We start from the raw sequence: 15,672 nt of genomic DNA on the forward strand, positions 1-15,672 counted from the left end.
TGCATGTGTATAGGTCTCCCACGTCAATGGTCACTTTACGTCTGTGCTTCTGGTTTCTTGTCTCCATTTATAAAAGTATCTTATAAAACTATAAAATACTTAAATGCTTTTACTACTAGTTTGGAGGGATGCAACAAGTAACAAGTATATCCCTAGATAGGTAAATTGCAGTTTATTTCATCTGAAGGTTGTTAGTCCAAAGCCAAGGTTCTCATTTTTTAAAAAAGAAATTGGCTTACTACATAGAATTTTGTTATCAATCAGTTAACCTGCCAGTTAAGAATATTCATAGGGGTAGGAGGCCTTAAGAACCACACTCATCTATATTTACATCTTTTTTTTTTTTTTTTGAGACGGCGCCTCACTATCGCCTAGGCTGGAGTGCAGTGGCATGATTTCGGCTCACTGCAACTTCCGCCTCCCAGGTTCAAGTGATTCTCCTGCCTCAGCTGGGATTACAGGCACGTGCCACCACGCCCAGCTAATTTTCGTATTTTTAGTAGAGACGGAGTTTCACCATGTTGGTCAGGCTGGTCTTGAGCTCCTGACTTCGTGATCCACCCGCCTCGGCCTCCCAAAGTGCTGGGATTACAGATGTGGGCCACAGCACCTGGCCTACCATTAACATCTTTATAATGTTTTTTACTAAATGTGAAAAATAAAATATAATTACAGGAATATTATGTATTCTAAAGCCCCAGTTTCTCTAATGAATTCATTACAGAAAAATCAGTTTCAAAAACTAATGTTTATACCAATGTCTGTATGTAGCTTTTCTTAGAAAACTCAACCCTATTAAAGTATTCTGGGGGTCTACGTTTCATGAAGAACTCACAGATTAAGTTAGGGTGCAAAAGTTTATGAAGGGAAGCTGTGTTTAAACTTCCTTTTTCATAGTTCTTTACATTCTCATACTATGCCCTAGTCCCAGACATAAGTCTTTGAAAGATAAGTGAAAGTTTAATTATTCAAAGTGAAAAGCTGGCCCTTTGTATCAGACACTTTGGAGACCACTGACTTAATTTGGGTCACTCCCATTCACTTCTGGTGTGACCAGTTCTGCAAGAGCCCCCCAATCCAGCCACAAACACACCTCTTACTAACCAGCTCTCACACTGGCTTCTCTATTGACTCCATGGATAAACCCACGGCATACTGCCAAGAAAATGTTTCCCCTTTTTCTCCTTCCTCCCTTTCCCACAAGGTTCTCTATTTTACTCAGCTCCTAAAGCAGTCTCAAATAAAAGTTCCACATGCCGACTCTCATCATCTTTAAAATGGCTCATCCTCCTTCCCAGCTTGCTGACCCTGTTCCTAGATCACTCACTTTTCTGTCAAATACTTAAACTGAAAGAGGCTCTTGTTTCAGGTTCGGCCTCCTCAGGAAGCCAGATTAACAGAAAGTTCATGTTGTATGTAAACAAGTATTGACTTGATAATATTCTTTGGTAACTTTTATAAAGAAAAAAAGGCTTTAAGAAATTGAGTTTTCAGAGTATAAAGTATACTTTATACAAAGTAAGTACACTGTTTTCAAAACATTCAATTTGCTTCACCTTTAGCCAACATAAATATCACTGAATGCTAAATGTAAAAACCATTAAAAAACAATTTAATCCATATTCTTAGATATTCTGCACATTCCCATTTAGTCATTGCAGAAAAAAATGGTAGCACTAGCTATAAAATCACTTAAAACTAGACTCAAATACAAGTCCTACCACTTACTAGTTGCATAACCCTAAGCAAATAACTTGGCCTCAGTTTCATTATATAAAGTAGGGAAAATTACAGTACCCATAGATTATAAATTCTACATGGCTTTTAGTTGCATGTAGGAGAATTGTCTTCTAGCTGGAAAAATGTCACGGAAATCATTTATTTTAAGGAGTTTACAGAAATTCTTAAGATTTACATGCTATATTACACCTGGTTAACCCTGGAACCAAAGAATAACAAGCAGAATCAAGAGACAAAATTTAATATATGCACACAGTTTTATATATAATGCAGCATCACACCATGTAGGGCATTTACTCTTATTTTATACATTCAGATATGTTTGAAACACTTCTTAAGGCTACAAAACAGAACATAGAAAAATAAACAGGAATATATTCAACACTTACAAAAAGTAATATGATAAAGAATATAAAGTACTAGTTTCCTTTTAACACTTCAAAAGATATGTATATATACTTTTTTTTACAAGTAACATCACAAATGATCACATCTTCACATGCTCTTAAAGTATTATTTGTACTCAGTGTAAGGCTATTATCGTTTTTCATACATAAAATTTTCTAGCTCTGTAACACAATGCAATTTTTAATCCATTCAAGTAAGTTCAACCCCAAAGTTGCCGCTTCCCAGCATTAAGACATGCACCCACCCCTCTTCTAAGATTTTCTAAAACTTCTATTTCAGGGAGAAAGATGTCTTTTAAAAAATAATCCCAATTAGTGGGAGAGTAAATGGCTGACACTAGTAGCAAAACCTTAGTTATTTGAAAATAACATATTGGAAAATGAGACATTATTAGGATTTTAAACAAAAACAATAGCATTTAGACATAAAGTAGGGAGCAAAATACAGTAAACAGAAACAGTGTAGCCAAATATGCATTCTCTTCAGCTACACTAGAGTGGACCTTGCTGAGTACCCTTAAGTAAAAGACAAAACATTACCTCATCTAAAAAGGAAGGTAAAACAAAAGAGGCAAAAATAAATATTGCTAGTTTCTAGGATGGCTGAATGTTTTCTAAACCAGAAATGGTTAGAAAGGAACTTTATTGCACCAAGTCAATCATAAGCAAGTTTGCAGTTCACAGGCATTTTAATTCAACCTTGAGTCACAAAAAAAACAACACACTGCAAGAATACAGTCTGCATTAAATAAGATATCGGCATTGTGGTCTGGGAAAACCTCCTCTTGCCAGGTCAAGGCAGGGTCTGAGCTTAGCCCTGCCATGAAAATGAATTTGTGGGTTATCAGTAAACAGTATGAGGACTACACAGATGCCAGCATCCTGCTGCCAAGGAGGACATGGGGCAAGAGTTGAAGATTTATTTGAGAGCAAATGAACTTGAAGAGACATACACAATACCAAAAGGAAAAGGGGGCTGGAATCAAGTTCAGCCAAAGCACCTAACACAAAAAACAGGTGAGCTTTGGTCAGTCTGTTCTTCAAAATATGTATGACCATAATATGGTGAAGTTTCATAATTTTCCAACTCAAAAATACAAATGATCCTCAGTTCTATACTTTTGCCTCTATTCTCTTATAAAGAAATATGTCAACATACAGTATGACATAAACAGTTAAAATGAAGGACAAAAGCTTGCTTAGCCTTAGTTTGACCTCAGCATAAGGCAAAATCCCCTGGACTAATTAACACATTTAAAAACAAACTTAAAGGAAAAAAAGAAAACCAACCTTCATGCAAAGATTAATTTTAAAACTATCAAAAGTCAGTTCTTTTATTCCAGAGGTCACTGAGAAAAGTACCATCTGCTAAAATTCTCTTTCAAGCACTTTTTCCATCATATCCAAGAGGTGAGATATGAGAAACAGAAAGCAAATCAGTGTTTCCTTCAGGAACTATCTTCTGTTACTCAATTGAGGTAAGACAAAGTGACAATGAAGACATGAATAGTATTTCCAATTTTTAAACATTTTCAGAAGCTGAGATCAAACCCCAGTCAATAAAATGCAGGACACCAGAAGCAACAACTTATTTTGGACTCCTGAGATCAAACACATTGAACTTTCAAATCTGGTGTTTATATCAATATGTGATTTTCATTAAAATCAGGTAAGCTAGTCCTACATAAAAAAGCATGAGCTGAAAGTAGAGGACCCTCTATCTTCTCATTCCTTAACTGAGCCACTGATGTTAAGAAAAAAAAAATGGCTTAAGCGGTACCTTCAACAACTATTCTAGTTTAGAAGGTGACAACAAATTCCTTTCAATAGGTTCTCTCAAAAAATTTTTTCCACACAACCATCCCAGTCTTTACAATTTTTTACCTAGCACCATCATAATAAAATGTTATCTTTCAAAGTGCTCTCTAAAATCCTGTTACATTATCTAAATGCTAATCACTACTCAAATCAGCAGTTACACAGACGTTAGGTAATTAAAACAGCACAGAGGTAAATAACCATTATTACAGTACAGTGGCGATTCACTGAGCCCAGCTGGCATCCAAACATTCCCATAGGTTATCAGAGAACCCAGAAAACTCATCTGTTTCAGTTCGTCAAATTCAAGTGAAGTGTATTTTCTTAAGTAATTTGCTTTACAAAAAAAGAAAGTCACCGCATCTGGTTTTGGCTAGGTATATTACACATGGCATGCAAAGAGAAATTACTACTGTGTTATTTGCATAGCACTCAAACTTCCTGATCAGAAGATAATCTCAACATAATAAAAGTGGATTTTCACATTGGTATGTACAAATAAGAAATACAAGCTACAGTTATTTTTACAAATAACACAGATGAATGAATACTGTGTTAATTCAGAGAGTCCAATCTCCAAATGAGAAGAGTGCAACATGCAAAGGGAACCTCTAGTGAATACTGCAAAGACTGGAAGAAAGCAGGATGGAATTTGTTACCTACCTAAGGGTAACAAGCTATAAAATGCAAAGCAAAACCATTTTCTAGCAGCATCCTCTAGAAAAGAACTAGAAAGTCACAATCATATTATCTTCTATACAATAGTTCCAGCCCTGACAAGTAGAACATGCAAGTGTAAAGTGAAAGTGATACACAACCAATGGTTCAAGGGGGAAAAAACAAAAACAAAAAACAAAAATACACAGTAACTCTAGAAACCTGTCAAGCTAAAAATTTTTAACATTTCTTCTCACAAAATATTTAGAATCTGTCAGTGCATTAGTGTTAAAGTGGCATTAAAAAAACTTCTGCAGTTCTAACTGATGCAGATTATTTTCAAAATGCATAGCATCTACATTTCTTTCGAGTAGGCACCATGATATTTACACCAGTGCTAAGAATTCTTGGTGGAAACAGCCATTTCATTGGATTTCCTACTATTCTTCTATGCAATCTCAACAAATACCAAAATTCAAAAATATACCTTATGAATATTAAAAGAACTATATACAACATTGCTAAGACACAGTTAATAGGCTGCCTTATGTGAATATTAAAGAGAAGACATTATTCAAGTTTGACAGATATTGAGATGAAAGGCCTTTGGGTTGGAAGCATTTTAAAAGACAACAGTGTTTTAGGCTGAGAATTGTTTGAGCCCAGTTTATGACTAAGGCATTGCATAATAAAATATACATTTCTATTTGGTGCAACGTTATGTTTGGAATCTATAGTGTGTCAAATGGTATATTTTCTTGTCACTTTAGTAAACACTATAAAGCACACATTTCCAACATTTGAAATCAAACTTATAAACTTATAAGGAAAAAGCCAAACACTAAATCTATAATGTTTTATATTAAGCTGTTTATAAAAAATACTTTAACAAACTTATCTTCTACTTTTTACGGGGACAGTCGCTTGATAAATAAAACAGATTCTGAATGAAGATAACTGGCAATGCCAGGAATTAACCTGTCCCCTTGAAGTCATGTCCAAAATGTCTTGTCCAGTATGGGAGTGAAGGTAAGGGGGCTGGGGAGGGGAAAGAGTTCCAATTGGGGTTTTTACTTTATTGTATTTTTTTAAAGCCTTCAGAAACATTCCACCTAAGAGTTTCTGTTAGAAAATATTTCAGCAACAACCATCAAGTGTGCTGTCCCCTATGGCCATCTCCCATCCCTGATCTCCTCCTATCTCCCCTAAATGGTCGTCCTCTGACATTTCGATGGTACTGATAACCTTCATCCCGACTTCTGCTTGGCTGTCCTTTCCAGGACTCCTCACCTCTCACATGTTGATATCCGCCCCTACCAGAATAGCCCCAATCACTTTTGTACTTCCTGCTTCCATAAGTTTGATTATAGAACTGCTTAGATCTACCACTTCTCAAAATATTAGACACTTCGTTTTCATCTTCTGAACTCTCTTCTTTTGGTCTTTGCACTCTGCTATCCACAGAGTTGGCCCCAGGGCTGACCACATCAGCAGCAGTCTTAGGATCTTTTACTTTTTCTGTTTTTTCTTTCAGACTTTGAATGGTCCTTTTAGGTTCAAGTTCAACAGGCACAGTTTCTCTCTCTCTGTTTAGAATCTGAGTGGGAGAATGAGCCTTTCCCTCTGCTACAGGAGGGACGGAAGCCAATGCCATATCTGCCTTTCGTGTCTGGGATGATTGCTCTGTCCGGCCTTCTTCCGGCTTACTGCTCACACTTGCTTCAGGGAGAGAATGTACATGTTCACCCCTGGCTTCTGGAAACTCATCTACTGTTGAAACTGAACCACAATCTTTAGACAGATCCAGATTTTCCAGAGACAGATCCAATTCTCCTTTCTCATCAGAGGGCAGGACAATATTCTGCCTCATTACTGGATTTTCTATGAATCCCTGAAAAGGGTACCCATACCAAACATGAGGAAAGAAAGGAGGTGCAATAGGAACTGGGCCTAAGAATGGATTGGGTCCAAAAGATGGTTGGGGGAACATATTCTTGCCACTTAGTGACTCTTCATAATCAGCATGCAGAAGCTGCCCAGGGGTCTCAGATTCAAGATCAGCCTGGTAAGACAATTGTCCATGACTTTCGGACACCTGAGATGGAGGGATAACCAGAGGTGAAGAAAATGTCGGCGGTCCAATCTCTGGCTGTGGCATTTGACCATTAACACTGGCCTCAGTCTGCATAGGAAAGTGGGCATCAGTACAGGTACAGTCACTTTCATTTTGAGCAGCAGGAGCCTCTTGGAACCAGGGATTATGAGGATAAACAGGGACAGGGACCTTTGGGTACATCCTGCAGGCTGCCAGGTAGGCCTGGTGCAGCGGGTACAGGTAAGAATGTGGGGCCCACATAGGACAACTGTATGCCTAAAAAGACACAAAACAGTTAAACAAAAGAGGCGAAAAAAGAGAGGTTTGGGTGCATATCAATCTACAAGTACTAGGCTCAAGGTAAGTTTCTCATGCCTACAAAGACCATATAATCTATAGTCCAAATACTAAATCACTGTAATAACCAACATGAAAATGAATTACAAAATTCACTGCTTTAAGACTCCATTGCTTGCTCCTGTCCTAAAACCAATCTGAAGTCCTCCTAAGTTGATAGGAGATAGTATTTCTATCACTGACTGTTTAGCTAGACCTGCATTCACATTCTGGCTCTACCACTAACTCATTGTGCCACCCCATGCAGGCCAGTTAACATCTGAATTTGTTTTACTGGGAAAATGCCAGTATGAGAGTAGATGATCTCCAATGTTAGGACTCCACAATTCTAGGAGCCCCCAAGAGTACTCCAAATGTAAGGATTAAGTTAGACCTCTAATCAGGGAGGGATAATGTTGAAAATTAAATATTCCAAATCCTTCCTCTGCAAGATTTCAGCTAAAAACCAAAATATGAAGAAAGTATAACTGGTTAGCTAATTGGCTAACCAATTAAAATCAACATTAAATATAAAATTAACCAATTAATGCAGCAGATGGTAAAATAATCAAGTTTCTTTTTATGAAAGTGGTCAGCAGGCTAAGGTAGGGCACTTCATTTCATAGTTTGACTGTCTAAAACCCACAGAAACTAATGTAGGACAGGAGAAAACCTAACGTTAACAGGGACAGAGTTCTCCAACCTAAGAAAAGCTATTTCTAGACTGACCATTTCCCAAAGGATACCTCTGCTCTTCTAGTCAACAACCACACTATCTTATATAGGAGGATGTACACGTTACTTCCTTTGATCTTTTCAATAATGGAGGCAGGTGAAGAATATTACCCCCATTCTATAAATGAAAAAGTTAGGCCCAGATACGCTACATGGCTTGCCCATGGAAATTCAGCTAAAGAGTGATGGAGCAGAACTTCAAGCCCAGATTTGCATCTAATTAATTCCCAAGCGAGGGCATTTCCATTAGGCTGCCAAAAGATGCAGCTATGTCTTGAATATACTCACAGGTTAAGCCATCCCAGTCAAGACAAAAAGTAAAACTGGAGCCTCTACTAGCACTAAAAACAAACAATATAGTACAGAAAATGCTGGTTTTTAAAATAATGAGATTTAGCAAATTTTAGGTTACTGACAGGATAAGAGTTAACACTAGTAATAATTTAAAACAGTATTAATGAATAAACTGACTTTAAGATGATAAAATGTAAATACCTTCACACCAAGATTGAAGAAAAATCGAAGAATATTCTTATCTAAAAATAAAGTAATCATTTGTTAAAAGTATGTATCTGCAGAGCTTTTATTTATCATCCTCATTAAACATATAGTTCTAAAGACAATTTTACCTACTCTAGTTGTTTTCTCTAGCCTGTGAAACAAAACATAGATAAAAACCGTAATATAACATAACATAAAAACAGGCTGTTACCAAAGGTTAATTCCAGATTCAATTGTCTGTTAGCTTTGTCTGTTAGCATGTAAATCCCAAAATGGCTTTGACTGAAATTTTTATCTTATTAAAACTGAATCTGGGTAAAGGACATTCAGGTGCTTTTTTTCTCAACTTTTCTGGGGGTTTAAAAATTAGGAAATGAAAATGTCGAGAATGGTAAAATCAACATAAAACCTAACTTATTAGTAGCATCATTAGTAGGATAATAGTATTCCAAGTATTCATTTACCATGAGCCAGTTACCCATAGACACAAACATCAAACTACTAACTAATAAAACAAAAACATTCACATAAATCCAGGTAAACAGCATATAGTAGACATTGCATTATTCAGATTTACAGATATAAAATTTTGCAAACCAAAAATGAGGGAGGGGCAAATTCCTTAAAAATAAAGGGGGAAAGTAAATTTTAAAAGAATTTTTAAACAAAAATAAGACACATTAAATATAGTACTTTAACAGCCACTACATACTATATTTGCTTTCCTCTGTAACTTTTTCATGGATGCAAGTGTTAGTTCTGAAATGCAGACCCATGTTTAGGTATCTAATTAGTGAAATTATTATGATCTTAATTCAGAATGGTTTCAAGTCCATTTATGTAAAAAACACAGAAGGAGGTATCATTACTAAGCACACTAGCATTAACAAGTATGCCAGAAACATTAAAAAAAATTTTTTCTGGGCCAGGTGCGGTGGCTCACGCCTGTAATCCCAGCACTTTGAGAGGCCGAGGTGGGTGGATCACAAGGTCAGGAGATCGAGACCATCCTGGCTAACATAGTGAAACCCTGTCTCTACTAAAAAATACAAAAAAATTAGCCAGGCATGGTGGCGGGTGCCTGTAGTCCCAGCTACTCAGGAGGCTGAAATGGGAGCATCGCTTGAATCCAGGGGGCAGAGGTTGCAATGAGCTGAGATCGCATCACTGCACTCTAGCTTGGGCGACAGAGAGAGACTCCGTCTCAAAACAAAAAAAAAAATTCTAATACATTTTTCTAATAAATCAAGCTGAAACAAGAATGAATGACTAATACCTAAACCTCTGCTGCCTTCCTTCCCATCCTTGAGCTTACTAAGAAACCAGACCTCTGACCTCTACTTACCTCTCTTCATTTCTTACTAAGCTTGTTTGGACTTGATAAAGTCAATTTGAACTTGGAGAAGGAGCTCACCTTTAGGCAGGTCCTCCCCAGTCTGACACAGTGAATAAGGTGGTACAATGGCTCGATCTCCCTTTTCATTACAAGGAAACCCAGGATAGAGTGGGTCTTGATAAAGGCTCAATGTCTGAGGCAAAGGCATCAAGGGCTGGTTAACTGCCTGTATTGACACAGGAACTGGAGAGGGTGTTAAATGAGCTTGGGATACAGCAGAATCAGGTCCAGTGGTCAAAGTCTGTGTCACTGACAAAACGGGAATTGGAGCAGGGACACCTACAAACAAGAAGAAAAGGAATCAAAAATGACAAAATATGAAAATCTTTACAAATATGCTTACATTAACCTATAAAGAATGCTATATAACTGATATAGCCAATCTAAAGTAGTACCTTTTAATATCAACCAAGGGCCCTCCTGGACACAAAGAAGGAAATATGCCCAGGACACAAGCTTTGAGTCAATGTCTTCTAACAGTAGCTCTTGCAGGCATGTGTAAGACATGGGGCTGGTCAAGGGGTTCATTACGGGGCCATAAAGAGCTGGCCCACGAAGGAAGCATCAAACTGTGGTGCTAATTAGTGCTGAGCAACCAAAGCAACCAGCTCAAACATCATGCTCCTGAGATTATGAGGGCATATGTCAGATGAATACAACACCAAATGAACATGGTCTTTCCACATTGGAAGCAGAGCAAAGCAGAGTATCACAGAAAGCTCTGTGAGGCTCCACATACCTAACCCTGCTCGGAGGTCAAACTTTCACTCAAGAGTTTGAAGTCTCTGACTAGAAAGGTGTTTTGGGTAGCTAGATTTTCTAAACCCTTCTCTAACCTGTTGGTCCAAAAGTTGTAGGTTCACTTGGCCAGGCTGGCACAGTGGCTGGTAAAGAAGGCACCGCAGGAGTTAGATGTACCTCTGGAGAAACTAGAAGGGGAGCTGGATTTGACAAAGACACATGCTCTGCTGGCTTCTTCAAGAAGGGAGTGAGTAGGGGAAGACAGAAAAAGACAAGAGGTCATTTTACTTTAACATTAATTTTAACCACCAGATACATATTGAGTTGCCTGCCTTTTATACAAATGAAGTACAAACAGCCCTTTATAGTCTTAGAAATGTAAGAGAAACACACAGCAGCTAAAGATAATATGCAAACAAATTTGATCCTAACCAAGGGTTGCCTACCAACAAGGACTGCATTTTTTAATACAGACAGGGTTTCACCATGTTGCCCAGGCTAGTCTCAAAACTCTTGGGCTCAAGAGTTGGGCTCTACCCGCCTCGGCATTCCAAAGTGATGGAATTTCAGGCGTGAGCCACTGCACCTATCCACTAGCAGAGTTAAATACAACACAATACTTTTAAGGCAAGTGAGCAAAATCATTGAAATCTTGAAATTCATGATTATTTAGAAAAACTCCTCATACAACTATATGCTTCCTGGCATTTAACATTTAACTTTCTCTACTCTTGTATTAGGATCAAGAACTAAAATGTCTGCTAGAACACAGGTTCATCATGAAATTTGTAAATTGGTATTTTTTTAATGCATATTTTTCAAATCTTTTCAATCAGTACATTCCCTCCCATCTGTGAAATAACTGATGCAGACAAATCTTTTAAATTTTGAAATAAAGCAGAAATTCATAGTTTCCCTTCAAAAATCTAATTTTCAAGCAAATCTACCAAAGTAAATACAAAGTATCAAATATAACGGTAACAAATATAAATATACTCAAAATCAATTCAAAAGAATGGTCTCAATGTCCAGAAAATGGTGGTTATTTCTATAACATTCCATAGAGAACATTCTAGACTAACATCAGAATACATTTAAAAATCATAACCACGGCCAAACCGTGATGCTAAAAAAATTCTCCATTTCCCATATTGATGTTTTCTGTTGTTAAATGATCCTATATACAGAGTAAAGAAACCCAGAGAGTAGAGCATTCAATATTAAATGCAACAATATACTTACTTGTTCTGCAGGAGAAGGGCACTCTAACTTCTTTGACTTTGATGGTGACGAAACTGTTGCATATTTATCATTGGTAATATTCTTTGGAAGAAAAAAAAAAAGTTTTGTATTTCAGAGACCCACATTCTGGAATAATTGATGGTTTCCTTTTATAATTCACCCTACCTGTATCTGATAGAACCCTCTCACCACTGAGTATTTTTTCCAATTATATCTTATCTTCAACAAGTAGGCTAACTTTGCCTGAACATCTTTATTATATCAAACTACTGGGCAGTTTTCATTGGGGGCAAGGCTTCAAACAGTATACTCTTCTCCTTTAAAAATATCACTCTAGAGGGACAGCGAATAAAAGCTACTTTCTAACAATTCAGGCAGGGCACCCTAATGTACCTTGAAGACATAATTTGTGAGTGACTTCTCAATCCCCATTATCTTTTTCCTGCTTTTCTACTTTCCTAATACACAGCTATAAAATTTTGATTTTCACCTTCTTCCACTTCTTCCTGCTGTACTATCATAGTATTAAGGAAAAAGAAAAGATGCAAGTAGTGTTTAAAACTTTTACCTCCAATGTGCTTGGTTCAGGCTTTTTATCCAACTGACTATGTCCATGAATAGAGTCTGCAGCAGATCAAGATTAAAAAAGACAGCATAAGCCACCAGTCATGTCTGAACACAGAACAACAAAATACGAAGATAGAAGAAGCCAAAAGTATTATTTGAACCATGTTTAGCCAGTGAAAACGTGGTTTTTAGAATAGCATTTAACATGCTTTAGCTTGAGTCAATGCTTCTCTACAACATTCAAAATATGTGACATTAGATAAACTACTTAACAACTTAAAAAGTGTTCCTTCCCAAATATATGGCACTAAGCCAGTCATCTAAAGAGATCTCTAGCATCTGCTTTCGAATGAAGAGATAACTTACCTTTGTCTTTTCGTTCTTCTGTATCCATTCTCCGCCTGCTTCCTTTTCTATCACTTACATGTGATGATTTTCTCTGGACACATGGGTTGCTACTCTGAGAAGCTGATTGACTGACTGATGAGCTCTTTAAAATGAACAAAACCCAGCATTCTGTGTTAAAGATTTACCCACAAATATATGAACAAATTCTGTATTTAATCTTATTCTTCATACTTCTAAAAATCTCAAAATTCACAGCCTTGTATTTTTGAACTGAAACTAAAGAAGATAGAATCTAGGGTCCATAATTAATTATACACCCTAGATTAATAGTCTTATCACAAAGTCGAAAGGATTAAGCAATCAGATTTCAGCCTAGATTAGTAGACTTAATCTTCATATCCCTATTTCAGGAAGCCACCCTGACCAAACCTTTACCCTACAACTTTTCTTTACAAAAACAACATCTTCTGTGCCAACCTTCCAAAAAAGTCATTGTAGTGCCATATTTTTCGGTGGGGAGTTGGGGAGAACCTAAGTGCAAATTAGCAAATACAGTGCACAAGGATTCTTATCAATGAAGTGTTTACTGACGGTCAGCAAAACACTTAAACTCTGCATGAGATCAGGGACTGAAATAAGTCAGGTTTTTAAGCTAAATTATCATTGAAGGTTCTAGGTTCCTGTTTTAGCATTCTAAATAAATGTTCCACACAGCTAAGAGGAGGATCTCAGTCTTCTCTAACAGTTTTCTAGAAAACAAATTTGAGCCACTATCAAAAGCAATCAGTATTAAACTCCTTAGTCTAAAAATGATGAGTACGAAAGACCTCATTCTTAACAAGAAAGAAATTTCACAATCTGTACCCACATTACAGTAGTTGTACTTTTACAATTCACTAAAAGGTATGAATGCAAGCTTAAACAATTTGTAGTTGTTATTTATATAATAACACATATGACATGAGAGATAAATGTACGCAGCACATAAACGATGCTTATTTATGTACGGATTTGGGCACTTCAATTATTCCTAAATGGATTCGGGCACTTCTTCCAATAATTCCTAAACTCCAATGCCTGTGCCAGATTAAACTGCTATTCCAGATCACCTGTTTTCAATTGAGTTCCTCCTCAAGTCTCCTAAGGAAGTCCACAGAGACCAGAAGACAGACCTCAGTGTGTGATGCTTTAATGTTTTATACTGGTATACTGGGTAACCTCCCGTAACAGTCCACTATTTATTTAATCTACTCTAAAAAGAAAATGTGTCCAACCACCATTCTGGATCATAGGTCATTTGGGTACTACTTACCAAGATGTAAAAGACCACAGGCACAGGCTCCCAGATATGAGAATGAATTAGGTACCCCTCCTCTTTGCTGCCAACAAACCCACCTCAGAGAGCACATACTTCATTCTACATGAGAACAGTTTTCCCTTCTGACTTCCCAAAAAGAATTAAGAAACCTGAAGGTAGAGAACACTTCTTTTATCAGAGAAGCATCCATCACAGCCTGACACATGGAGAAAGGACAAAGCCTCAGGATGACATGTGTTACCACCTCCAACAGCAAACACCCTGAAAGACAGCTCTCAAAAAGGCTTCCTGATTTTACACATATATCTTGTAATGGATTAACTAAATCATGAACCTCTACTACATAGTACTTTTGCTAACAAATTAAACACGTTTTAGTTCAAAAGAAAACGCTAAACACTACAAGTGAACAAACCAGTTTACTTGCCTCAACTCTATCAACCTTATAGTAATATCTCTAGGTCTAGAGATATTACTAAACATGTGAAAAGGAAAAATAGGAAAAATGTGAAAAAAATGTGATCTTTAAAGTATTTAAAGTTTAAAAATTATTAGTTTACCCTTGGGAACTATGGCTTAATCTAAAAACTGTATTAAGAGAAACTTCTATACAATAACTTTTAAACTGTCTTTTCATACATACCGAAAGGGCTGGGAAAGCCTGTTCATCTCTGTTCTGAATCTCATAGAGTAAACGGGATTCTTCTATAGCTTGCTTCTCTCTGCGCTCTTCTGGGGAAAGGCCGAAATAGTTACATTCTCGACTTGTGTGATCAAAATCCTCAACTCTTTCACGATCAGGTTTTCTGTCAAATAAAACATTCTTGTCAGAAAAAAAAAAAAAAGACAAACTATACTGAGTACCTAAAATAAAATGATCTATTTTGCAATATAAACATTTTACTAATTTAGCTACACTGACATTTTAGAACATTTGGCAGCCTAGTTAATAAATGTTTAGCAAATGGAAGCTTCTGTAGCATGCCCTTACAGAGAGTCAAGAAGACAAACTTAACAATGGGAGGTAGAGGGGAAAAGAAAAAAAAACTTATTTCCAAATGATACAAAAATGAGTGAGGTTTTTTTCTTTTCATCAAGGAAGAAATGTGAGAACTGTATATACTTGTTATACCATATTCCAATATTTTCATTAAGAATTAATTCTCAAAGGGAAAATTATTAGTTTAGGTCTCAAAAGCATTCTCACTTTCTGTTCTAAATAAAGGGGAATGGTCCAAAGGTCCAATAAGACAGCAGGACCATCTTCCCACTTGTTTATGACACCACCAAGGGAGACAGAGAGCTGAAAAAGAAAAACTAAAACATGTCAGGCTGGATACCAATTGCACAGGTAAGACTGCTGTCATTTCAACATAATTTTGGTCAAAAAAGGATGACAAGAAATTCATGAATAGAGTTTAGTACCCTATAATCCAACCCTAATGTATTATATGGCTTATAACTATTAAAGACAGTATGAATACTATTTCTAACATGTCTAACAGTTCTTCAAAAACGGAACATGAAAATCTAAAACCTGTAAGAAAAATACTTTGTCACAGTACAAAGAAATATTATCCTCCTCAACAGAGTAGAGCACTATGATGTCATCTGATTTTTTTTTTTACCGCTGAAATAGCCATTTCACGTCCTTACACAGTCCCACTTACAATCACACTCCAATTACAACAGGACAGATGTCAACCCCAATGGTACTGATGAAAAAAGGGAGGGATAGAAAATCTGGACTCTATTTTAGACTAATCCTTCC

General features: G+C 36.7%; 1 protein-coding gene across 2 annotated transcripts in view; it reads right to left on the bottom strand.

Annotated features, from left to right (window-relative positions):
• Positions 1-1,965: 1,965 nt before the first annotated feature.
• The window catches only part of OTUD4 (OTU deubiquitinase 4), a 46,879-nt gene continuing 33,172 nt past the window's right edge, over positions 1,966-15,672 (bottom strand). For both annotated transcript variants that reach the window (XM_065545545.1, XM_005556006.4), the window contains exons 14-21: positions 14,545-14,707; positions 12,602-12,725; positions 12,237-12,292; positions 11,669-11,749; positions 10,522-10,660; positions 9,704-9,964; positions 8,284-8,324; positions 1,966-6,993 (exon numbers count right to left, since the gene is read on the bottom strand). In XM_065545545.1, the coding sequence (XP_065401617.1) occupies positions 5,773-6,993; positions 8,284-8,324; positions 9,704-9,964; positions 10,522-10,660; positions 11,669-11,749; positions 12,237-12,292; positions 12,602-12,725; positions 14,545-14,707 (2,086 nt within the window). In that variant the 3' untranslated portion in view covers positions 1,966-5,772. The remainder of the gene's footprint in view (positions 6,994-8,283; positions 8,325-9,703; positions 9,965-10,521; positions 10,661-11,668; positions 11,750-12,236; positions 12,293-12,601; positions 12,726-14,544; positions 14,708-15,672) is intronic.

This window comes from Macaca fascicularis, chromosome 5 (assembly GCF_037993035.2).
Source record: "Macaca fascicularis isolate 582-1 chromosome 5, T2T-MFA8v1.1".
In the NCBI taxonomy this organism is placed as follows: Eukaryota; Metazoa; Chordata; class Mammalia; order Primates; family Cercopithecidae; genus Macaca; species Macaca fascicularis.